Raw genomic sequence first — 26,344 nt, 5'->3', positions numbered from 1 at the left:
TTTAAAAAGTTCACTGGATTTTGGGAAAAAAAATAAGGTTTTACAGTCGTTCCTATGACAAACAATAAAATATTTAATGCAAAAAAAAACTGCAAGTATGAAAACAATCCCAGTAGGATTTTGTGTAAACCATCAGAGATGGGGCAGATAAGCATGGAATTTCAATTACAGTTAGATTAAGGGGTTTTCCTTTATGATAAGAAGATTTCAGTTGTCAAAGTTAAAGATAATCAACTCAGAAACTTGTAATTTCAGAAGATATGGTTTTTCATTGGAAATGTAAGTCAGAGAACTCGGATTTCCATCTGATGCAAACACATCCATAGGAGCCTGTGCGTCATCCCACCTGCGATTACCCAGTTGGTCCCTTTCCTTGGTGATAAAGATTCCTTTATCAAACTGTGACGCAGATTTGGTCTACATCATGACAGCATGCAAACAGGAGGTGAGCAGAGCTCTGCAGTCCCATGAGATGCAAGTCTCAGAGGGTGCATCCCCTGTAAGGGAGGGGGCTATCCTGTGCTAAACACAAACAGATTTGCACTAATCTGTGCTGGAGGTCTCTATGGAGCTACAGAGAGAAAACTAGTACAAATTCAGAAGCATGAAGAGATGGACTGCAGAGAAGGCACAACAACATGTTTCAGAATACTCATATGTTTCCCAGAGAAATTAGATTGGAGATTTAAAAGACAACACTTTGTATTAATACATTATTTATATCTTCAGAAGTCTCTCAGGGCAAAAAAATATAGTATCTCAACATAACGAACATTATACATGGCCAAACCCATTAGAACTTCTCAGCCCCTTTTTGGAGAAGACACAGCATTTCCTCCAAATGCTAAATGGGAATTAAGGCGATAAATAATGCAGGTCGCCATGATGGATTAGTCTAATCTTATTGCAGCTGCTCTGAATTGATTGCAGTAAAACCGGGAAAGAGGTGGGAGGCTTTCACCAGAATCCTAAACATACAACTTCACTTTTTTTTTTTTTTTTTTTTTTGGGGGGGGGGGGGGGGGTAAAAACACTGATTTTTGATAACATCCTCTGCGTAAACTGCACCATCAAAGCCCTTCTACTTAGACAGGAGAAAAATTCAGGAAAAAAGGAAAAAAAACTCACTGTGGAGAAAGACGGTAGTTTGACAAAAGTTTCACAACACTCCAATTTTTCCAGTGTTTTAACTTTAAAGGTTTTCAGAGAAATTTCTAGTTGCACTTTGAAATGAAAAGATGGCACAAATAGCCAACCTATCCTGCTTGAAGTAGCCATCAGAAGATGGAAGACTGTGGTCATAAGGGGATGGACATGGTCACCAACAATACTCAGGTAGGCTGTGGGGTGTAGAATAGAATAGAATAGAATAGAATAGAATAGAATAGAACAGAACAGAATATCTTTATTTGTACAGCACTTTACCCAGAACAAATGAAAAAGTGCTTTACAAAAGGAGAATAAAATCATATCAAAACACAAAGAAGTAATAAAATACATAATAATAATAATAATAAAACAAAACACAGTAATACCTAATAAAACAAGGACTAAAATAAACAAAAGCTCTCCTGAATAAAAATGTCTTGACATGAGATTTAAAACACTCAACGGAGTCAATCTGACGCAACGACAATGGGAGGGAGTTCCAAAGACGAACAAGAGATCTCCTCTCATCTTAAAGCCAGTTTTTGGAACGGTTTAAAGATCATGGTTGAAGACCTCAAGGATTGGGCATGAAGAGAACGGGGTTAAAAGGTCAGATATCTACGTCAGAGCTAGACCATGCAAGGCTCTAAAAACTAAAAGTAGAATTTTAAAATCAATTCGATATTTGACTGGTAACCAATGTAAAGCAGAAAACAGAGGAATGATGTGAGTCAGTTTACTGGTTCCTGTTAAAAGCCTTGCTGCAGAGTTTTGGAAAAGCTGAAGACGGTTTAGGGAACGTTTGTTAAAACAGGTAAAAAGAGAGTTGCAGTAATATAAACGAGAAGAAATAAATGTGTGGATAATTGTTTCCAGGTCAGATTGAGCCAAAATACTTATAACCATGCTGACAAGGTACTAAGGGGCTCAAAGTGTGACAAGAAAATTTCCCCCACACCATGACACCACCACCACCAGCCGTTGCTCCATTGATACAAGACAGAATGGATCCATGTTTTAACGTTGCTGTGGCCAAATTCTGACCCTACCATCCGAATGTGGCAGCAGAAATGGAGACTCATCAGACCAGACAACGTTTTATCAATCTTCTATTGTCCAGTTCTGGTGAGTCTGTGTGAATTGTAGCCTCAGTTTCCTGTTCTTAGCTGACAGGAGTCACACCCTCTTCTGCTGCTGTAGCCCATCTGCCTCAAGGTTGGACGTGTTGTGCTTTCAGAAATTTTCGTCTGCAGACCTTAGTTGGAACCAGTGGTTCTTTGGGTTCCTGTTGTCTTTCTATCAGCTGGAACCAGTTTGGCCATTCTCCTCTGACCTCTGGCTTCAACAAGGCATTTCCGCCCACAGAACTGCTGCTTACTGGATATTTTCTCTTTTCAAAGGGTTCTCTGTAAACCCTAGAGCGGGTTGTGGGTGAAAATCCCAGTAGATCAGGGTTTTCTGAAATCCTCCCTTCAGTCACCTTTCTTCCTCATTCTGATGCTCGCTTTGAACTGCAGCAGATTGTCTCAACCATGTCTACATGCCTAAATGCTTTGACTTGCTGTCATGTGGTTGGCTAATTAGAAATCTCCGTTAACAGGCAATTGTACAGGTTTGCCTAATAAAGTGTAAGTGTAAGTCCTCCATGATGAAAAAAATGCTACGAGAACATGCAAAAAGCACCAAAAACACAATAATCATGGGAGTTGGTCTTCAAAGTCTGGTCTGTGAAAATATTGTCCAACAAACCAAGTTAATGGTCGCATTCTAGCAACACACAGAACAGCTCATTAGCATAGCATCAGGGTCTTAGTGTAGTCAGTGTCTAATGACACCATCTCCAAATCAACACAATTCATTAAACTTTCCGTTGCTGCTGTAAGTCCACCAGGTTTATCCTCAAGTTCTATCTGGATCCTTTTTAAAATAGTCACGTCTCGCTGCTTTATCAACCTAAACTAAGCGCTTCACAGATTACCATACTGACTTTCATTTAAAATGCAATGTTTTTCAATAAAGTTTATAATTTATTATTGAATATTTTTCTCAGATTTTTTTAAATTATGGATGGAGAGATACAGGTCTATACCTTGAGGAGTTTTTCTCTGCTCTTATGTATTGGGATTACTTTTGCAATTTTTATTGTTTTGGGAATTTCCAACTTTGCAATGATAAGTTACATATGTGTGTCAGGGGCTTAGAAACGCTATTTATCACATTTATTTATTTCTTTTTACCACAACTGTATCTACAATTTGCGGTTGGTATCAGCTTGCTTTAGTTCACATCAAAAAGAAGGATTCTGTTTGGGATCTTTATGATTCGCACTTTGGAATTTCAGATGCCAAGTCTGGACTCACATCTACTAAATGGGTATTGAAGCCATTTTCTACTTCAAGAATGTTATAGTTTTGCCCCTTCATGCCCCTCATCATCAAAATCATCTGGGTATGTTCTGTTTTATGTCCCTTTATTAATGACATTGCTTTTATTTTCGTTTGGTAGATTATTGAAATACACTTTTTGACTATGTAGTATGATTTCAGATAGTTTATTCTTATATGGTTTGCACTATTCATTTCAGCTTCACTTGACCTCTGTTTGGGGCATTGTTTATAGAGGTTGTTTATCTTTTTACATGCATTTTGGAAACCAGTAGTTAACCAAGGACATGAGGCCTTTCACAGAATGTTTTCTCAATGTTCTAGAGTTGTACAATCACCTCTTTATGTGATCTGGAGCTGTCAGATGCTAATTAGGCATTGTACAGATTCTTTATCCATTATTTATTGGCTATCCGGTCTTTCAGCTTTTAGCAGCACCGGTCAAATAGTCTTCGATTGTTTCTATCCTATCCTACCATTTAAATGCACGTCACATGTCTTAAGAGGCCATTAGACTGATCTCCAATTATTCTACTGTGTGCAAATGTGAATACTTCAATGAAGACTACACAATAGTTCAAACCAAACAAGGATTCCAACTAGGGCTGCGCGATACGAAGAAAACTTGCGATTATAATGATATCAATATTGCGATGACGATTACTTGTAATACATTAACAAATAGCAAAACAAACAATAACATCATTTCCATATCACTGCAACAGTTTAATTTAAATAAGAGTCAAAATACCTTACGTTACAGTCCAAATGACCCTCCTCTACATAGGAGGCAAGCATCTTACATAATAGAGGTCCATCCGATTGGTTAAAAACATAAAGGGATTTATTTGATTTGTTAAATACCTCAAGTTGTTTTATAAGACTGTTTTGCCACATTTAAGGTAACCATTTATTGCAATTTTTGACATCTTTTGCAATATGCACATTGCACAGCTTGATATCGCAACAATAATAAATTTGTTATTTACTGGGGAGGCCTAATTCCAACTACAGGCACTTAAGTCATTTCTGTGACTTAATATTGTGGCATATTTTTTTTCACAGAATCCCTCCTTTCCGCCAATGCTATATCTGATTGGAGCACATTTGCCCTCAGACGATGTCAGGACCCAAAATGCATTGTGACAGAATTTTAAACATTTAATAAATAAACTTCAAAACCAAGGGAGCAACAAAAGAATGACAAACCGGATGACCTGACGATGAAGAACTGAAAAATCAGACACTTAGATAGATTGAGGGTCAATTAACTGAAACCAAGACAGCTGTGGAGGATTGGCAACCAAAACCTGGCGTGACTGACAGGGAGAAAACAGCAAACAGAACATGACCGAAACCCCAAAACACAACAGAAAAACCAAACTAAAGTGCTCAATCCTCGCAGACGAAGCATTCTAGAAATGCAAATGGGTCTATCCACAAAGACAGAAGGAGTGTTTTCTATAAACAGAAGGTTTATGTGATGCATAGTGGTGTGTATCTTAAGGGGACCACCAAGCCGCTCTATTTATAGCCTCTGCAGAACCCTGGCACCGTCGTTTTCTGTCTCCTCACATGCTCACACACAAACACACAGAGACGACACCTCAGTATTTCTGCCCTAAAAACATTTAATAAATCTATCAGTTTGTGAAACCTTCAACAAAGTCACGATATTTCAGATAACTCAAACGTTTCGCTGATAACATGTAAATTAAGATATATTGATTTATGATGTTTGAAGATAAAGAGGGGGAAAGACACAGCCATGTAGCTGGTCATAGATAAAAAGAACCAGTAAAGAGAAGGCAAAAGGGACAAGCAAGCCGTTACCATCAAAGCAGTTAGAAGGCTCAAACAGAAACAGGGTCACTGCAATGGCACAGATAAACCAACAGATGTTGAATGGTGGTCGACTGAAGGCTAGGGCTTATTAGAATCCCAGGAATGCTGGGATTTTATGCGTAGCTAAAACACCGTCTTATCTAACCATGCTTTTAGGACAATAGCAATAGTAATGGAACATATTTAGCACTTAAAATAAAAACATCATCAATTTGACATTTGTGTGAAGGAAAATGTACATTTTACTTCCCAAAATATGTGAAGGATAATGAAAATGCTCAGGGAATTAAAAGGGCATCACAGTGCATAACGCAGGGTCACTCAGCTGACATTGACTGACTTACAGTCATTTTTTTTATATCCGTCTTCTCAAATATGTAATTGTGCTTAATGCTGGGTATCTCTCTCAAAATCGATTAAGTTTTGATACACAAGTTCACAACTAGACTCTGGCTCTGCAATGGACTGACAAACCGCCCAGGGTGTTCCCCTGCCTTTGCCCAACAGTGGCTGCATGGGTTAGGGTTCTCTGCGACCCCAACAACTGAAATATCAATTACATATTGGTCGATTGATTGATTGGTTGGTTTTTATCCTTTAAACCCAGTCATAATTGTGCTCAGCTTCAGTTGAAATCCTTATCTGGATTTTCTTGATTTTAATTAACTTTTATACCATCTTTATAAATATATTGTGAAGAAACATTGAATAAAATAATCCTGACTCAAACCAATATGAAAAAAGTCTTTAAATCAAGAGCTAAACTGTGTTGACTGCACTCTCTGAACAGCCATTCAATCTCTAGAAATGCAGTGTGCAGTGTAGTGGTGGAAAAAAACTTAAGACATAGCTACCCAAAGAAACAGGTGGATTAAAGTAATCCCTGTGATGATAAATTGTTGGTCTTTTTTTAAATTTAAACTCCTTTTTATGTCTATCTCGACATTACCACTTTTTCTGTCAGGAAATTGGGTTTCTTTGGGTATAGAGCTTATTAACTTATACAGACATCTGAGAAAATGCAATGTTCTAGACAGAACTCTGTCAACAAGGATCTGCCAATAAACCAATACAAAACTTTATTAGTAAAAAAGACTGACTTCATTATGGACACAACTCTAGACTTTCTTGACAAACTTTGAACTCCAATCAACTGAGGATTCAGTTTGCTTGCGCAGACTCTACATCGTGGGAGATAGCTTTCCCTTGGGAAAACTGGATCATAAAGATAGTCTTCAGATGCTGACATAAGTAAAAAAAGTACTTTAATCTCTTGTCTTTAATATTTGTTTTAAAAGAAATTGACTTGTTATTAAGAACAGATGGTCTGCAGAGTTAAAGTTGCCTTGATTTCACATTCAATGCCATTATAAACAAACGTGAGAGGACAATGAATTTTTTGGAAAGTGCTTGAAGGCACTGCTTCAAACAACAAGCTCTGCAAGTATTAGATAGTCAGAAGTTACTATTAAAATTCCAGAAAGGATCAATGCTGGGAGACAGCAGTGCCCCCACTAATGGCTTCATGCTCCAGCTTACAAATGCTGGAGACGAGAGAAGTGCACCACTGACTATTAGTCGCAAACATCCCCATTTTCTGCTTTCTGCATTCCCACGAGGCAACGGACCCAACAAAAAGGAAAACATTTGGATGATTCTGCAACTAAAGATCCCAAACCTTTGATTCAGAGAACCATAAAGCCTTCTATATTAAATACTACTTCATTTAATCTCATTAAAGATCAACAAGATAACAAATTAAAAACGCAGTTTACAGTAAATACACTTGGTAATAAAATTATTCAAATATTGTGTTTTGTTTGGTCAAGCCAGACAGTTTTTAACGTGTTCTTGTAGCCTTTTTCTTACGATGGAGGACATAAAGAAAATATCAAAATTATGTTATTGAGTTTTTGTTTATTCAAATCGCGATGGGTGTAAACAAATTGATTCATGAACATCTTTGTTTTCCTCGTCTGAGCAAACGTCTGGCTCAAAATCGTACAACTTCAATATCGCTTGCCATTTCAGTGGCACCACAAATGCTAGCTTGGGATTTTGAGGTAAACCAGCGGGAGAGATAGTAAACAAAGGGATGATGAACGGCTTACTCCGCCGATGGTCCCGCCCACAACTCAGAGGTGAGTTTTGAATGAACTCTTGCTGCTCTGCAAAAACTAAGTCCCAGAAAACAACACATTTTTTTGATTTTGGATTTAAAAGAACAGCACAATCATAATCAAAAGACCGATCAGAGTTGGACTTTAAACATAAAAGAAGCCACATATATTTTACATCGTAAAGTTAGTGCCTGATGTCATATTTTGTGGCAGTTTTTGGGTTGAGACAGCATCTACATGGAACTAAGCCCTCTATTTTTCTGCCTGTTTATTATCAACTGGTGCTTTGACTGGTTTACTTCACCACATTAAACAAAAAGGACATTTTTCAAATTTTGTGTGATTCTTTGGATTTGGATAGAGGGCTTTTCATCCTAATCAAAACACATCTATGTTTTACCTGCCGCCCTTGGCTTGATGGATAATCTGCTTTTTCTTGACACTGCTGCTGAACCAGGCTTCATATAGAGTGTGGGCCAAGCAACCAGAATTTGAAAAGACAAATAAAGCGCTCACATATCCTTAACATGACCAGCTAACAACTGAGTTTCCCAAATAGTTTGATTTTTAAATATCACATAAAGCGAACACCTGATTTTTCTGATCTAGGGCAGATGATTGGACGAACCGGGTTTCCTGTGCAGGAAAATCAGTGCTTTTCAAAAGCCTTCTGGCATAATAAAGACTCTGACCGTTCAAAAGACAAGTACCTGGATAAAGGGACAGAGGATTTTCCAGTGTTTATTTCTTTGGTTTCCCTCAGAAATCATGGATACCAGAGAAATCAGTGCAGGTTTCTCCAAGCCCTAAAACATCGCTGACACCCTTGTTGTTCAGATGACTGACATAATACAGGTCACCGGAGGGGATTAACTCCTGGATTAAACCTTGATAAATGAGAACTTCATGTAACGAAAGCCAAAATAAACCCCACTTTGAAGTTCTCCGCAGACGCTTGATCTTATCATGATCTGAATGTAGCATCGGTTGAGTGACAATAGTCCAAACGGGCTGGCTGTCTTAACAGCTTCGTCTAAATGGTGATTTGAGACACTCTGTTGCAGAAAGGCACCATGCCAGACACTTGTAACAAGACTCCAGTGAAAAATGTAGCCAATGCAGATAAAATCTACAAACGTAGTTTACTGTTTGAGCATTGAGTATTTCACTGCAGTTATTTTGTATCAACATTTTGCCTGTAAAATAGTCAGAATGTGGACATAGTTACTTCCTCCCATCCCCATACAGTATTATTATCAAATAATAGTACTATTTCTAACCTGCTATTCAGTTTTTTATTGCAGTTTTCCATCAAATGTATTCATTTAAAACTGGCCGGTAAACCTTCAAAAACACAAGAAGTCATCATACTGAAGCTTAAGTTTGGATCAATCCGTTTTTGAATTTTTTTTTTTTTAAACCCAGAAAAACAAACCAATAAAGCTCGTCGCTGTTTCCAATTAGAGTACTTTAGGTATAAACTTGTATAAGTGTGTGTGTGACCATCCAGATTTAGCTCACTATTCAGTCAACTCCTTTAGACAGCATAATAGAAAGCAGCCCATCCTAGAAGAGACATTTACAGGGCTTAAAATAAAATGTCACTCTAGTTATAGAAATGCCAGTCTCCAGGTTAACACTTTGTCAAATAATGACTTAGAGGCACACCATCCCTGCTGGAAAATATGATCCTCATTTCATGGGATTTAAAGTTTAATATTTGATGGCTGAGCAGTGGTTATGAAATGGAAATCTTCGTCTCTTTGAATACCTCCATCGTGATGAAGCCAAGCCATTACTTATGCAGCGGGTCCAGATCCAAGCTTTGTGCTTAGACAGGAAGCATTCAAGGGAGCAGAGGATAAATCCCCAAAGTGTTCTTGGTGTCTCTGAGGTGTTCCTTCAATCGCCTGCACCGAACAATGGAGAATGACTTCAGCGGCCGTGGACAGCCTTGACGGACATGCTGCGGATAATGTCAGCATATGCATAAACATGTTTGGCTGTCAACACTCTGGCACCTTGGACTGACTCATCTGGAGCCCAGCTTCAAGCAGGTGCTAAAGGCCTCCGAAGAGGCTGCATCTCAAGTCTGTGAGAGGAGATCACGCACAAGCGTGGGAAGGTAATCGTTGGCAGCCGTGCCCAAGAGGAAAACACGGATTTACATGTGGACTCGGGCTAATGTGCCTGTCCTTGTCAAGTCATCCCTAAGGCCAATGCTTCGGAATACACCACCAAATAGTGTTTAGACTAAACTGCAGTGAAGATTCAGCCTGCACCTCTGTCTATTTCAGCCTGAACAAAGGTCATTCTGAATCATTAAGATTAAAAGCCAAGTTTCCAACAGAGAGACCGCCTCCTGCTACAGTGAGCAACTTCAATAGGAGCATTTCTAATCACATCATTTAGTCCATTTCAATTTTGACTCTTTAATCCCAAACAATCAGTCATCCACTAATTTAATACCTTTGCCAGCAGGCACTTCAGCACAACATATTCCCCTTTCACCCAAGTTTGAGAAGAAAGAACAAGCCAGATAGCTACATACGTGCAGAATAACAACCATATCCTTTCAAAAATGATCATGGAAAAGTATATTCATTTCCATAAATTTATTACAAATATGAAACGTTCATAGAATATAGATTCTGGGCTCACTGTTTAACTAATTTGATTATTTTTTTGTACATAAGCTGGGGTTTTGGTTCCTAAAACCCATGAAACCTGTGGAGAAATCAGCCCAACTTCTGCAGGACTTGAAGGTTTTACACAGAGTTTAACCAACTAATCAACGCTTACAATCGCTTACTGCTAGCTAACGGTCCCGCCCACAACTCAGAAGCAAACGTCTGATGAACTCCTGCCGCTCTGCAGAAACTATGTCCTAGAAACCCCACCGTCTTATTCATTTTGGCTAAAAAAAACGGCATAACCGTAACTAAAAGACCACTAAGAAGGCTTTGAAAGTAGATCGAAAGTGGGTCTTTGAAAAGTTTCCACTGTTGAAAGACGCTCTAAAGTACAGACATGTCTAAATTCAAAACAAACTGCAATCTTGCTTAAACAGCAGGCGACAAAATCATACAAACTGCTTGTGTTCTCACAGGAAGCAGTAAAGTAATCCCATAATCCCTTTTTAAAGAGGTATCTAGATTTTGAAGAACATCCTGAACATTTGTGTGTCGTGGGGCTTGATGATCCACTCATGGTGGGTTTTGTGGTTATTGTGGTTATTCCATCCTACAAATCATGAAATGGTATTAAAGAAAAGCGCCCAAAACTGGGTATGCACCTTTACTTATTAAATTTATAAATATCAAGAAAAGAACCTGAAACTACCAAACACAAAACAGAAATGTGACTAGAGGCCGTGTCACACAGCCGCTTCTTACATTTTGTGCATTTTCCTGGTACGAAATTCCGGTCTTTCGTATTTCATGCGTTACATTAGCAATTCATAGCCGTTTCTTACGTTCGTCATTCGTCGATGTAGGCAGATGTCCGTCAAAGGTTTCGGCCGACGGGTCTTTACGTGAATTTGGTGTTTAGCTGTTCAGATTTTTGGTCGGTTGAAAATCACGCAGTTTACGTGTATTTTACATAGTTTACATGCATTTATTACGTGAATCTTACGCAATTGTGCGTGATTTTTGCAAGATGTATACGGACATTTGTAGCTTTCCCTGACCATTCTATGTATGTCTAACTGACTTTTTACGCATTCCGCCGATGAAAAGTTTTTATAACGCGTATACGGCGTACATATAAACAGCGCAATAATCACGCATTGTTGTGTTTTCCGGGTTTCATCCCAGGGAATTTCAGTCAATTTTGGGCCAGATTTGGCTTTTACATGCATTCACGTGTTCTTTGTTTGGTTCATTCATACTTCTTTTATGGTTTTAACGTGGATCATTCGTGACACATCTGTGAAAATTTAACACAGACCACAACTTTTTTCACTTTTTTCCACGTATATATTCACTTCAGACCCATTTTTATCCGTGCCATATGTGCAAAACGTACATAGAGGCTGTGAGACACGGCCTTCAGTGTTAACACATGAAGAAAATGAATGAATGCTAGAAAAAAAGAAGGTGCAGACTTTATTGTTCACACTCGCACAAAGCACTAAATGCAAAGAGGTGCAAACACACATATGTTGTACGTTGTTGTTCTTACCTTGGCACTGAAATCCTTGCTTTCCAAAGCCCCTGTGAAAAGAGAGAAGACACTGATTGGAGCATGCTCACATCAGGCAGCGTTTCTCTTTCATTCCAAGGACACACTGCTAAATGTTACAAAGCTTTCTGAAAAAGTACAGCCTCCTTGCAGTTCATTCTAGGAAAAACAGATAAGATATCGAGGTATTTGTTACACTAACTCAACAAATGAAAAAGCTCTCTAAAACTATCAAAACCTCGTGATTTAACGGTTAGTAATCACTTCCTTGTATGATGTGTGTCTTGGATGATTACATAGACACTTCCAGAAGACTCATATTGACTGTGTTACTAATGTTTAATAGCTGGTTTCACTTCTTTTTGTATACAGGGAAGTTCATGTTCACTGACTGCCATGCCAGACCCAATCATCATCCTTCCACCTCCGTGCTTCACACTTGATGCACGGTAGTCAGGATCTTGGCAGGAATTCCAACAAACATCCTGCAGCTTCTGCTGAAACATTTATACAAAGAAAATCCTGCAGCCCTGAGCTCCACAAACACGACCTGCTGTGTGAAAAGAAGTTTTTTCATCATCGACCCTGCAACAAGCCACCAAGCATGTCCAGTTGATTCCATTAGTACTTTATTTGCTACGTTCACACCGGGCTCGGGAACACGCCTTTGGGCGACTACTTTTGATGAATTCACGTATATGCAGGTTTTGGGGTTCCTGGTACAAAACTCTCACATTCAAAACTACCCAAGTTTTTAAGACGGTTTTTGGGCTCTACGTACAGAAAGGGTGGTCGGTCATTGATGTCAAAGGTTAAACCAGTTGAACTTTGATCAATCAGGGGCTCAGATTTGGCAGTGACATATTTTTCAAAGCACAGAAGTGCTAACCGGTTGAAAAATTGACCACGAAGGAGAAATTAATGATTGCGGTTTGTGTGCGGCTGGAATTATATGGCACCAAGTTTATCGAATATCGGATAAGAGCAGTGGGGGGAAAAAAGCCTGAAGCAAGTTTCATCCGATTTGCGATAAGCCTCTTCCAAGTGCAAGTACACGCGCCAGACTCGGGTCGCGACAGTCCAGTGTAATTACCGTATGCTAAGAGCGCCTTCAAAAACTCTGGAAGGCGCCACACATACCTGGTGGGTACATCGCATTTGAACAGGCTGGCTGAGATGCTGCAGGGAGATGAAACCCTCTTAGGTTCTGGTTACTCCATCCCATCCCTGAAGATTGACTGTCTTATGAACCAAACCTCTTTCTTCAAAGAGACCATTGCTTCAGTCTTTTCCCTCCTACCTAAACCTAAAATTAATTATGTAACTATCCCCAAGTTTGATTGTATGAATGCATAACTGATGATTGTAATGTTTTTGTGTACCATTCTTATTTGATTGCTTGAAATAAACCAATTCAAATCAAAAATCTAAAATAGTTCTACTTTCATAAAGATGCTCTTACAAGCAGCCCTGATTTGAACTCAATGGAAGATATTGGAGATGAATGAGATCCAACTGCATTAATACCCTCTTAGCTGCACCAGAGAGGGCATCACTTTCAATAGGGGTGTAACAATTATGTTCCAACCATTCAACCAAATCGATCCGCCTGCGGCAAGTTACAATCAAATCGACTCTAACTGACCTATGCCAAAAAAAAAAAAGTTTACAAACGAAATAAATTGATTACATTGATAATGGAAAATACCGTTTGTGTCGAGACACGGTAGGTTTATTATACTATGACGTAAAGACATGTGACCATACAGTGTCTAGAATGTTCTAATAATGTTCCCTTTGGAACATTTGGATGTGGAAAAACAGTGGAAACTAAAATGTGAATGGATTTGCCATTTCATTTTTCATTTGCACTTGATTCTTTATCTCTGAGTCACACTGGTTGAATATATTAAAATGATTTTAGGTCAGTGAATCAAATTGTTCCAAAATGAACCAAAACTGACAAATCATATCGTCAACCACAAATTAGGATATGAAATGAATCGTTGTTAAAATGAATCATTACAGCCCTAGTTTTCAATCATCCAGGCTGCAGTAAACAGCTCCCCCCTAATTTTACAAAAAAATAAATAAAAAAAAGGAGATTGTTGTTTGAGTTAACGTTTCAGATTCTTTGCACTAAGGAGTACCGGTAGTGTTTAGGAGGCCACAAGGTCACAACGTGAGCCTGTCAATGATCCATGCCACCAGCAATAAAGGCCAATACACCACCCACAGTCAACAGAAAAAGCCATAAACAAAAGTTCAGCTCCTCCCTGAACAAAAAAAATGAATGTTTGGAAAATGTTCATAAATTAGACTGACATCTGTCTTGAAAAATGCAGGGGGGGGGTTGAGTCTGCCGTGCTTTGCAAATCCCTTCCTACACATGTGTCTGAGAAACAAAACCCAACAGTCTACACGCCCACCACGCACTGCACACCTCAACAGTTGCGTAGCTCCAGCCCCCACTGAAGCACCAAACTGACAACTCCTTCATCAGGACCTCAAGACAGAAACAGGCTTCTTCTGCAGTGACAAATCTGCAGAAACTCTGTTCTCTCCCACTGACAAGGGGCCAGCTGTTGTGACAGCAGAACTCCTCCCACATGGTCGCTGGACAGACGGACAGAGGAGCCGCAGATGAGCTCCAAGGAAAAGCCTGACTCCTGTCTGGAGCAACAAGGCTTTCGGGGGTGCAGAAGGGGACAGAAGGCTGAAGCTGCATCATGCGGGGCTGAAGTTATCCGATATGCAACAGGCGGCGGCAGTCAGGGGGGTGGAGGAGGTGGGAGGCTTACCAGATGAAGTCGGTGCAGTGGCTGCAGAAAGTCGGCTGCTTGAAGAACCTGGCTATGAACTTGTGGTCCTTCACTTCGTGGACGTTTTTCTGCCTCAGCGCACCTTTTCGGGCAAACCTGTTGGCTACGTCCGCGGTGGACGACTCGTTAAAACTTCCATCGGCCATGTCTCCCTGAAACGCTTCGCTCCCTCAGGGTTCGGGGTCAGTCGGTCCGCGGGGATGCGCTTCCTTCGGCGTGGAGGCTCGGACTGCGGAGCGACGGTCTCCGCTGAAGGCTGGCAGAATGCGAGGGCTTTCCCTCCCGCTCGATACCACCGGGCTGTTCCACTCACACAAATGACAGCCCCGCTTCCGTCAAGCGCAACGTTCTCAGCGTTTCCGCATCCGGTCACAAACCTTCAAAGTAAAAGTCCGACCTAGCGTTTCTTGGTTTTCCTTTATAAATGTTATTTATTTTTTAAAATGACAAAAATGTGTAAATATGATTTGTGCGAGTTGAAATGGGTCTTTGAGTGACCTTAATCTTGTCCATTTTTGCGTAAAGGCCTGTAGTTTTCATATTTTTTATTTAATTTTTAGATCACATTGTATTTTATAAACAACACTTTGGGGTTTAATGTACTATTTTTAATCACAACATTTTCTTGTTTAAGTGTTTAAGTTTAAGAAGAAGTTTTGCTTTTCGGTAAAAAAAAAATGCTTTGCTTGGCTTTTTTTTAATTATATTTTTTTAAGGTTTCAACAAAGATCTAAAGCCTTATCTAGTGACATAAAAAAAACATTTTCAATTATTTTCTAACCCTGAACAATATGAGGTAACTCCATAGAACAATGATTGACTTGTTTATAAAATGTCATAAGCACAAAGCAACTTATGGAAGATATTTTTTGTCCAACCACAAACCAAGCAATCAAGAAGCTGTTCTGTTTCTAAACAGAGCAAAGAAACTTCTAAATAGTAAAGTATTGTTGTTTTACTATATTTTCACTATTGTACATACATTTTGGAGAGTTGATAAAATTGTTACAATAACCCACATTAACACAATGATTTTACACCCCTAGGAAAAAAAATCACCATTTAATTCTCCGATCACAAATCAATAAAAATAAAGTACTTTCAATTACGTAAAGTACTTTCAATACTTGAATAGTATGGTCAGAAGTCCGGTCCGGCTGGAATCTGCATCTCCATCCAGATCCTCAGCACAAGGAACCTCTGACCTCTCTGCATAGGCAGTGCAAGGAGCTGCAGAAGATTTAGTCGATTTTTTGACCAAAAAATAAATAAAAATGCTGGGACAATTGTTTAACTTCCCTTATAAAACCAATACAGATCATTTTAAACAGATATGTTTAAAAAAAAATCTATTTTCCAACCTTAGAATAGATTGGGCGTGATGTAATATTCTGTATTTTTATTGCATTCGTCCATAAATAAGTATTACTAATATTTCTGAAGGTTTTTATTCAGATACTTATGATAATTAGCTGGACTTTAAACATCTGCTTACGAAAGTGCATTTGTTCATCATCACAGATGCTGCTGCAAAGCAGCCCTCAGTGTAAAAACACAAAAACAACTAATTCATTGATCTTTAAATCTTTATTACAAAAACTCATCTGAATATTTGCACTTTGTTTGGATGAATAAAGAATATATGAAATCCTAAATGCAATATTTTGGGAAATTCTTGCAAAATAAATTTGCTCAATTTTTATTAGAAGTTTAAGTACTTTAATCCACACAAATCCTCCGGGTTTTGTTAGCATTGAACACATCTGAGAATAAAAAATTGGTATTTTAAAATGAAAACACCGTTTCCGGTTAGGAACGCATGAACCATTAATAACTTGACGAGGTTTCGCTCCTGTTCCTCCCTCTGCTCAGGCTGATGTCACTCAACAGGATCTGGCGGAAGGGAGAGGAGGCTCCTTGTCCACTGGAGGAAACCAGTCTTATGGCGCCATCTTGTGGACAAATTCCATAATGAAACTCTTGTTTCCATTTTTTCCTTTTCTTGTGGGGTCCAGATGACCCCACTCCCAACGTTAACGTGCCTTGGAGGCAGATGGTCATCTGGACCCCACAAGACAACCTTTCTTCTTCAATGATTTGTGATCTTCACTGGCGTCCCTGGATTACATGAAATCCTCTTTGTTTTTGATATGTTTTAATGACTTTTTTCTTGTATTTGAGGACTACAGGAAGGAAGAGACCAATTTAATCATTGAATTTCAATGTCCATCCACTGCAGGGGATGATAAGTATAATAAAACATTATAGATGTGCAGCCCAGTCATATCTGGAAGTTTAGGCATTTTAAGCCTCCTTGTTCAATAAAGTAAAGACAAAGGGAGTCTTGACTTTCGGTTTTTCCAGATAAAACATACCAAAAACTTTCTAATTTGTGGGAAAATATCCAGGAGGAGGTGGTAAAAGTATGTTTTTAAATCAGAGTAGCTGTCAAAGGAACAGGCAGGCGGCTGGTTCCAAATGCAGCAGGTTTATTAGCTCAGCTAAAAGTCCACAAAACTAAATCAGGGTCAGGCATGCAGGAATCAATAATGAGCATGAGAGCATCAGCGAAGAGACAGGGGTAGTCAGGATCCAGGCGAGAGCCAGGGCAGGAAAACTAAGTCAGAAACAGAAACTTACATCCAAATACACCGCTCAGTAATGAAGGCCAAGTGGCAGAAACAATTCTTCACACTGAGTGAGGCTCAGTGCAGTCCTTAGACTGTGATTAAGTGAGTGAATGAGAGTCAGGTGTGTGGCATCCAGGAAGTGCACGCTGTGGTTGCTGGGAAATTAAGTTCATTCAGTACTCTGGAGATGGTTCCCGCTGGTGACCAGAGGGGGGGACAGAGCTCTGACTTCTGACAGTAACTTTGGCAATATGTTCATTTTTGATGTATTAACTCTTCCAATCGGATATATTGGTAATTGCATCCATCTATCAATTGAGTTGTGAATGTCTGTCATCAAGAGATCATAATTAGCTCCCACAAATTGTTCTAGATTAGGTCAAATGTGTATTCCTAGATACCTAAACTGTGTTGCTGCATTAAATTGCATTGTATCTTGCAGCAGGCTTGCCCTCTCGTTTGCATTTAATAGCAAGATGGAGGATTTTGCTTTGTTTGTTTTGTGGCCTGACACTTCACTAAATAACTTAATCACTTCAAGAATCATCTGCATTGATTTACTTATATTTGACCAAAACAAAAGTACATCATCTGCAAATAAGGAAATCCAATGCTCGGTTGGTCTAACTCGGATTTCAGTGAGTTCAGGATGACAACGTGTTGCAATAGCAAATGGTTCTATAGCTAAAGTGAACAACAGCAGTGAAAATATATTCAATTTTAATTAATTATGCATACTTCATGTCTGCGTCCGTAGACATGGAATTTGTCTGATCGCAGACTTTGGCGTGTGTCTAACAGAGCGAAGCGTGGGATATTATTAATAAATTCAAACTGGAAGCACTGAACCTTAAATAAACAATGTATAATAAATATTAAAGATAAGGGGGGGGATCTGTAAACAAACAAAAATTTTAAGATTTTATTCCGGTTTCTTTGCCTGGACTCAGAGAGACAGAGAAAAGCAGAGAATGCAAAGTAGTCAGTTTCAGGTGCGTTTTGTGTCAAAGGGTCATTTCTTTTTTTTTTTTTTCATCTGAAAGGGTCATTTAAGATGCATGCTTTGGGGTAATAAACAAGTGAGCACTTTGCGTTTTTTTTATCATGATAGTTCTAACATTGTGTTTGAATTTGATTTATTAAAGCCATCAAAACAATGTTGGTCCCATTAAAAATGTGCATGATAAGCCAGAAAAACAGAGAGGACTGTTTTCTTCAAAACTGCTCTCCATTACAGTAATTTCTTTCAACACTCGCCCACACTTACATAAAACATTTGCAAGCTTTTTTTTTCTTTGTCTGTCAGTCCTCCAATGTCATGCTTGATTCTCATTTTAATGAGCTCCTGTTTTACATGTTTTACATTTTAAGTTCATGTTTGCTAATTCAGACGTTTTCTATGATGTTGTTACTTTTGTCATGATCAATTTAAAGTGTCCTCTTGTTTGAAATAAACTATGCAGTCTAACTTTCAGCCACATTTACCCACAATTCATTGACCTCAGGGTCAGCCTCTGCATCTCAGGGGGTAAATATTGACAGATTCCACTGAGTTTATCAAACCAAATCTTGCCGTTCTTTCAAATCCCATGAAGGATAATCACATCCGTTACTGAAAAGGCAGAAATAAAAACTGTAATAACAGTAAAAACTGTAAAAACAGTCAGTAACCACTCTAACAGTGTTTACTGACTGTTTTTACTGTTCTTCCAGGTCAACACATGAACACTGTGTGCAAGTGAACCACCAAATCCTGCATCCAATCCCAGTGATCAGTCTTTGAGTAAACATGCAGGATTCAGGACCTTTGCACTCAATCAATAAAGCACTTTTTCCACCAATTTTCTCCTAAATCATGTGACTGGAGGATACTGTGTCTTGCACAATAACACAACAGATTTGTGTTGTCCCCTTTCCCATCCAGACACTGAGTAGACCTCAAGAAGATGGCTGCAACTCTGGCTCTGCTTTTTCTCAGCCAAGCACTTTTATACACAACTGTAACATCTGCAAGTGGTAAGCCGGGCCCTTTCAGCATGTGATGAATTTCCCGTGCACGCACTTTAGTTTGACTTGCACTGTTTGCTTTTTGCAGCCTTTGATGTGTCAAAGCAGGGAGAAAGTATGCATAGCTTTCGAATATGCTCCTGATCTATGCGTCAAAAGTGGATTCTTGATTATTATTGCACTGCTCCGCCAAATCTTGTCAAAGTTTTCCAAAACATTTCCTTGTTTAGGTGCCTGCAAACACTAAATTCTGTGCAGGTGATCCACCGTTTTGCTTTTCCTCTCCTGAACTAGTCTGTGGCCGGCCACGTGTCGCTGAGGGGATCGATGTCACCGTGATGAAGCGTGTGTTTGAAGCTGGAGAGGAGGTGACCCTCAAATGCGAGCAGGGTTACCTGCCTTCATCTATGGGAACCGCCAGAATAAGATGCACTTCAACTGGGCAGTGGACGGAGTCGAACCTGGCGTGTTCTCGTGAGTTAAACTCTGCTCTTCCTAGCCTCTTCGGGGGTGGGGGGGGACTTCCACTGAAGCAAAGGCTGGTTTGCTTGTTGAGTGTTTCTCCAAATCCTCTCTGGCGTGTTGTGGTTCCTTCCACCACAGTAAAGAGGAAAAATTGGTTTGAAGGTTGAACTTAAAAAAAAAACTGCTTACCGGTATATTTTTATAAAACACTGTTTTTTAAACTAAATTTACTTTGTAAAAACTATGCTAAAGTTTTTCTCATGAGTCATTTACAAAATACTTCATAATTTAATAGTCTACACATTAGACACGCTTTAAGGAAACCAGAGTTTGTTTCCCCCGATAATCCAGAAAATTTTTTCAGTCTGAATACACCCAAGCGGAGCCTGGTCCGGTACCAGGAACCGCTCTCTGACCCATCTTTGAGGTTCGTTTCCAATTGGACTGAGCTTCAGTTTGTTATGAGATTCCTACGTCTGAAAAGGATCCGTCCTCAGAGTGGAACAACTTGACCAAAACAGCCACCGTAGCAGGGCATTATGGGATGCAAACATGACTATGAGACACAGGAACTCATTGAAATGTGGTCCGATGAATGCAGCCTCGGTAAACAACTTTTAATGTGATCCATGTGGCTTCTCACTGTTTTCCCAACAATCTATATGTCATAAACCAGGGGTCCCCAAACCTATTCCAGTGAGGGCCACTTGACGTTTCCATTCTCTGATCGGGGGCCAGGGTCAGTTTGAAAAATGAAAAAGTGTGACAGTGGGCCCAGGGTTGCCTGAATGTAAATATTTATTGTTTCCCAGAAAGCCACACATAACCAAATGTAAATAACCCGATCTGATACCAAATAATCCTCTCTGGGTTCTTCACCAAAAAAAAGAATATAATTAGAATCAGCAAACATATAATAACTTAATAGCTATAATAGCTTTGAGAGTTTGTCTGCTCGCATTTGCAAGGTATCATATTTCTCTTTGTGACGGGATTCATAATCTGGGTATAGATTGTCTTCTTTGAATCCCGCCCCCGTCTATTGGCAGATGATACAAACAGCCTTTTCTTTATGTTGAACAAAAACATTCTTGTTTGTCCAGCGTAGGTTAAATACCCTGCATTCCTTTTTGTCGTTTTTCCGTTCTGATTGGGGGTCTGTCCCAGTCGCCTGGACAGAGAGCCATTTGGCAGTTCTACGACCGGGGCAAAGTGAGGTTGCAGTAGCAACATTTTTAGGTTGGCTGACATTTCAATTCAAATAAGCTTTATTGACGTGAGGAAACAATTCCAGGGATTCCGTTGGGCAGGCCCAGTTCACCATGCTTCACTTTTCCATGCTTCCATGAGTCTCGATCATGTGGCCATGTTAAAAAAAAACAAAAAAAAAATGCAACAAAAAGAAAAGAAAAAGGGTCCCTCTCTGGTATCATTCAGGGGGCCGGGTCAAATGCATGGGCGGGCCGGGTCCGGCCCCCGGGCCGCAGTTTGGGGACCCCTGTCATAAACGCAGCAGCGTACCTTTAGGACTCGGCCCAGACCAACAGACATTTCTAGTCTGAATACACCCTCAAATACACTATGTTTTTTTTTAGAATAATAATAGGCAGTGGCTTTACCTGACCTGTTGTTTGAAATTAGTTTAAAAAAAGATTACGTCCAAGCACATTTCTAAATTACTGTCGCTGTCATCTGGTTAAACATTCGACGTACTTTTACCAGCTAACTAAAACCATGACGAAACGTATCAAAGTAAAGTGTTGTTACTGATGGAAACTATTTTACAGCCAAGATGTGCCCCATTCCTGAACAACTCCAGCCCTTTGCAAAGGGAAGGACAGAGGCCCCCTTCAGGAGTGTGCTCAACTTCTCATGTGATGACGGGTAAAACACATGTCTCACTCTGTTCTGAATGCATGGATCCAGAAAAACCGCAAAAAAATATGGCAAGTAGTAACAATCAGATGCAGATCTGTACTGTTTTGCTTATCAATGTTGTCAGAGGATTCTTTCTTTGCACCTTTTTAGCTTATTGCATCACCGTTTGAAATTCAAATAAATTGAGGGGTGAATTTTTAGTACAATCAAACTCAACTGAACTGATTATATATCTGTCCTAGCTGGAAAGTTACCATCTGCTCCTCATTCAGGGGTCATTGCAAATTAATTTGCATAAGGATGCCCTGACTGAAACAGTTGTAATGTGACTGAGTCACACAGCCACTATGTACATTTTGCACGGATGAAAACAGGTCATACGTGAATATATACGTGGAAAAAGTAAGAAAAGTTGTGGTCTTCACATGAAAGTTTTACAGACTACAGAAGAAGTATGAATAAACCACACAAAGAACACATAAATCAATGTAGAACATTAACTGCGGGTGATTATTGTGCTGTTTATATGCAATTCTTTAGAGATTTGTTTGTCAGTTACATCCTTTTAAGGTGCTATGTGCGCAGTACACCTTATAAAAGTTATACATCTGTGGTACATGCGTGAAAAGTCTGTTGATGTGCTAACTGACGTTCCACGTAATTTGCGAAAGCATCTCGCAAAAATCACGCACAATTGTGTAAGAATTACGTAATAATTGCATAAAAACTACGGAAAATACGTGTGAACTGCATAATTTTCAACCGACCGAAAGTTTTGAACAGCTCAAAACTGAATTTACACAAAGACTCGTTGGCCGAAACCCGTGATGGACATATGCGCACATCGACGAATGATGAACACAAGGAAGACTTAAGAATTATGACACATGTATCACGAAGGACCGAAATTGGTGGAAAATGCACAAAGTGAACATAGTGACTGTGTGACATAGCCTTGAGCTTAGTCTCACTAGCTTGAGTCAAATGTCTTCATTAATCCACAAGCTTTCATGTTCTCTTTAGAAGCTGCATTTGATTATAACTCTGCTGTTCACATCAGATACGTCTTAATAGGAGCCAATGGAAGCAGCTGTTTGCACGATAGCAGCTGGAGTCATCCTCCACCCATCTGCAAAGGTAATGTGAAGGAAACAAGCACTGAAACACTATTGTGATGCTCACCAAATTCTGTAAAATAAAACCATTGTACTTGTCTTACAGCTGTGAACTGCCCTCTGCCGAATCCTCCCAGAGATGGTCGAGTAGTTCACGGCAGGCCAGTCACAGGAACGAAGACCATGTATGGACAGGAATGGACGTACGAGTGTAATCCCCCAAAAGCACCAAGTCACGAGAAGGGATTCTGTAATGCTGATGGAACTACGACTGAACCACCTGTTTGTCGAGGTGCGCAGACATACAACACTACACATCATTTCATGTATTCATGTATAGAGCCCCTTCCACCACCTTTCAAGGAGGCCCAAAGTGCTGTACTCAGTATTTGCATCAATAAACACACTGTTTTTTTCCTGTTTGGTTTCTCCTCTCAACTACTTTCCAGAGGTGAGCTGCTCCATCCCAACTAATATACCAAACGGCTTTATCACATTTGCTGTAATGAGGCCACACGCCTACAAGGAGAAGGTTAAGTACGCCTGTAATGAGCACTACAAACTAGAGGGCCAGGCTGAGATACAGTGCCAAAACACAGGAAACTGGTCGTCGAAGCCCATCTGCAGAGGTGAGTCTTGACACAATCATTGACATTTGTGACACAAATGAAAAGTTAATCATGTCCGAACACATAAAAAGGAAAAATATGATTAGAGATTTCCATTAGATGGGTTGTAATAGGATGGATTTGTTTGATAAAAAAGGCTAAATACATTATGTGTGTTTTTTTTCCACCTAGCTCCCTGCACAGTTGGCATAAAAAGGGGTCGTATCTTCTACAATGCCAGAAAAATCTGGATTGAGGACCTGAAACCAAACAGGGTTTTGCATGGAGAAATTGTCGTCTTTTATTGTCTGAACAGAGACGAGAAGTGCGGCTATCCTGTGTCCAGCACCTGCAATGATGGAACCCTCCCAATCCCTGAATGCTTTGAAGGTTAGTTCATGTCAGCAAGAGTAATCCAAGTCTGGCTGCTGCTTGTTTGCATTACTGACTTTTGACAACAACGAACTGAGGTACGTGAGACACAGGGACATCATATAGTTTGTTTGCGCAGTGCACAGGGGCCTGTTAATGCTGTTCATGTGATAAGAACACAACACTTGCACTCTCCTTGCCAGCAGCCTGACTTGCTCTGTGTAGTTTCAGTGCAGTTTGTGTGGGCGTCCTACAGGCATTTACAATTCCATACAACCAGTGTGCACACCTTACTAATGACTAGAGTGTGACGTGGGGGCCCCATACATAGCATCACCTTTACGTCATCGCAGCGACCAACGTACTCTATTCTTACAGCACTTCACGATACATTTACCACACGCACGACAACGGTACGCTCCATTTACATAATGCCGCTCGAGGTTACCACATGAGCCTCAAGGGAATTGCAAGATACACCTGCGCACCCCGCAAGATGCAGCTGCTCCCCAAAACAACCCAAAAACCCCCAGCATCTGTACAGGTCAACCATCCGTATGCATGTGTCAATTGAAACATTTGCCCAGAGACTATTGTCACATAATCAGCAGCAGATAATGTTGAACATATTGATAGGAAACTGAAGAATTATTGGGATTTTTTTACTAAAATACGTTTTTGTTTCTTCCTTTTTTCAGAACCTGGAAAAGTAGAGTATAACTTGAAGTCTAAATCCCTACCGTCAGAAATCCGAATGTGTGCTGCCTCGCCGTCTGAAAGAGCGACAAGACCAGCATGAGCTCACAGAGAAACATGTGGTGTGCCAAGAAGATGTATTTCTTTCATTTACAGTGACAATATAGAAGAATTGGTTGTGATCCAATAATCAAAAGGTATTAAATAAAGTGCTAAAGCTGTATTCAAAATGAAAACTAAGAACTATTAAAATAATAGTGAGTTGACTGCAGAAATGTGACCTAGAAGGTTGCTTTGGCTTCACGTTTGTGGACTGTGTTGATCTGTATGTTGACCATCTGATGTGACACTAAAACAAACATATTGTATTCACAATTAATAAAGAACCCTGAGGTTTTGGGTGTTTCTGATCTATGAATTCAGAAACTTTCCCAAAAGCAAAAATAGAGACAGTGCTTCGTCCTAAATTAAAAAAAAGATAAAGGCAAACTGTTCTACTAAGGAAAGTAAAAAAAAATTAGGTTCTGTTAATGCCTATTTACCTGTAAATACAGAAAAAGCTGATCAGCAAAACATTGCAGCAATAAAGATTTTGTGTTTTCCACATTGCATGACTACGAGACAACACCAACAAAAGTTGGTATGAACTTGGTAGTAAATCCATGAGGTCTTTAATTTAAAATAAAAGCGGCTACAGTATTTCAAGCTGGTACAATTTTTAATCACTACTTACAATTTAAGCACATACTTACACACATACTTAATTTATATTACTTATATATATTACTTATACTATTATTTACATTACTTATACTTATATTGATTTGATGCACTCTATGAATCATATCTTAAAGCTACATAACCAGAATGGTGAGATTCACGTTTGTGCCTGAGTCTAAGTAGATATGAGCAGACATCTTGTTCACCTTTCAGCACATCCCTTCAGGGGTCGCGACAGATGGTTTGGCAGAGATTTTTACAATAGATGCCCTCCCTGACACACACCTTGTATTTTAATCGGGGTTGGGGACCGACACACAGAGATGTGGTTACATAGTTGGTCATACGTGAATACACGTGGAAAAAGTGAGAAAAGTTGTACATGAAATTTTCACAGATGTATCACGAATGAACCACATTAAAACCACAGAAGTATGAATAAACCATGCAAAGAACACGTAACGTGGAACATGAACTGTTTGTGATTATTGCACTGTTTATATGCAATTCGTTATTGATTCTTGTATCATTTACGTAATTTTAATGTGATATGTGCACATATACACGATATAAAAATCAAACCTTCGTGGTACAGTCTGTTAGACATACGTGGAATGGTCGTAATAAGCTACTAGTGTGCGTATGCATTTTGCAATATTCATGCACAATTTACATAAGATCTACATAATATTTGCGTAGAAACTAGGCAAAATCCACATAAACTGCGTAATTCTTAACTGGTCAAAACTTTTGAACAACTCGAAACCGAATTGACGGGAGAAGTGCCTGTAAATGTAAAGACCCATCGGCCAAAACCCTCGACATGCATCTGTGCACATCGACGAATGACGAGCACAAGAAACACTAACGAATTACGTATATCATGCATGAATCACGCAAGACCGAAATTTCATTCATGGAAAATGCGCAAAAAGTGGCTGTGTGACCCGCCCTTTAGAAAGTAGTGTGAAGGGTCTTGCCTTCTTCACTGATCTACACCCCATACCTGTGTTATAAACTCAGTGATGGCCTTCCAATTAATCAATAGGATAAATTCCGATTTATCTGAGTTGATGCAATAGAAAATTAGTTTTAATGAAGCAGTATTCAATCAAAACAGCAGACATGATTTAGTTAACTAAGTCAAGTTTGTTCTGATTGAGAAGTCAGGTTGGCCCCGCCCATTAAAACCCAAAACAGAGATCCTCTTTAGTGTCTTGTTCCAACTGGATATATCCAAACTACGTATTTGTATGAGCTTTGTTGGACAGTATGCGCACCGATAGGTATCTCTTTTTATCTGTCACAGTCATCTACAGTTTTAAAATGATTAAGTAAGGTCTCTTAA

The 26,344-nt window shown here is 39.5% G+C and overlaps 2 protein-coding genes across 4 annotated transcripts in view; one reads left to right on the top strand and one right to left on the bottom strand.

Moving 5' to 3' along the window:
- The window catches only part of prkca (protein kinase C alpha), a 166,884-nt gene extending 152,048 nt beyond the window's left edge, over window positions 1-14,836 (bottom strand). For 2 of the 3 annotated variants that reach the window (XM_023960405.1, XM_023960406.1), the window contains exons 1-2: window positions 14,485-14,836; window positions 11,684-11,715 (exon numbers count right to left, since the gene is read on the bottom strand). In XM_023960405.1, the coding sequence (XP_023816173.1) occupies window positions 11,684-11,715; window positions 14,485-14,651 (199 nt within the window). In that variant the 5' untranslated portion in view covers window positions 14,652-14,836. The remainder of the gene's footprint in view (window positions 1-11,683; window positions 11,716-14,484) is intronic. The other variant, XM_023960408.1, reaches the window with a different exon arrangement.
- A 4,180-nt stretch (window positions 14,837-19,016) lies between these two features.
- Window positions 19,017-24,724, top strand: LOC101167181 (beta-2-glycoprotein 1). Its single transcript, XM_004066209.4, has 8 exons — window positions 19,017-19,151; window positions 19,437-19,616; window positions 21,395-21,491; window positions 22,546-22,622; window positions 22,707-22,892; window positions 23,050-23,229; window positions 23,401-23,598; window positions 24,279-24,724. The coding sequence occupies exons 1-8, from the start codon at window positions 19,082-19,084 to the stop codon at window positions 24,377-24,379; spliced, it is 1,089 nt and encodes a 362-aa protein (XP_004066257.2). The 5' UTR covers window positions 19,017-19,081; the 3' UTR covers window positions 24,380-24,724.
- The last annotated feature ends 1,620 nt before the right edge of the window (window positions 24,725-26,344 follow it).

This window comes from Oryzias latipes, chromosome 1, assembly GCF_002234675.1.
Source record: "Oryzias latipes chromosome 1, ASM223467v1".
NCBI classification, from domain to species: Eukaryota; Metazoa; Chordata; class Actinopteri; order Beloniformes; family Adrianichthyidae; genus Oryzias; species Oryzias latipes.
Note: the sequence above shows the minus strand (reverse complement) of the source record. Positions and strands in the feature narration are given on the sequence as shown.

Bases quoted from the DNA above. Each gene is read 5' to 3' on its own strand.
- LOC101167181 (XM_004066209.4), top strand. From the start codon at position 19,082: ATGGCTGCAACTCTGGCTCTGCTTTTTCTCAGCCAAGCACTTTTATAC. The intron at 19,152-19,436 runs GTAAGCCGGGCC...CTCCTGAACTAG, and splicing joins AACTGTAACATCTGCAAGTG to TCTGTGGCCGGCCACGTGTC. The intron at 19,617-21,394 runs GTGAGTTAAACT...ACTATTTTACAG, and splicing joins GTCGAACCTGGCGTGTTCTC to CCAAGATGTGCCCCATTCCT.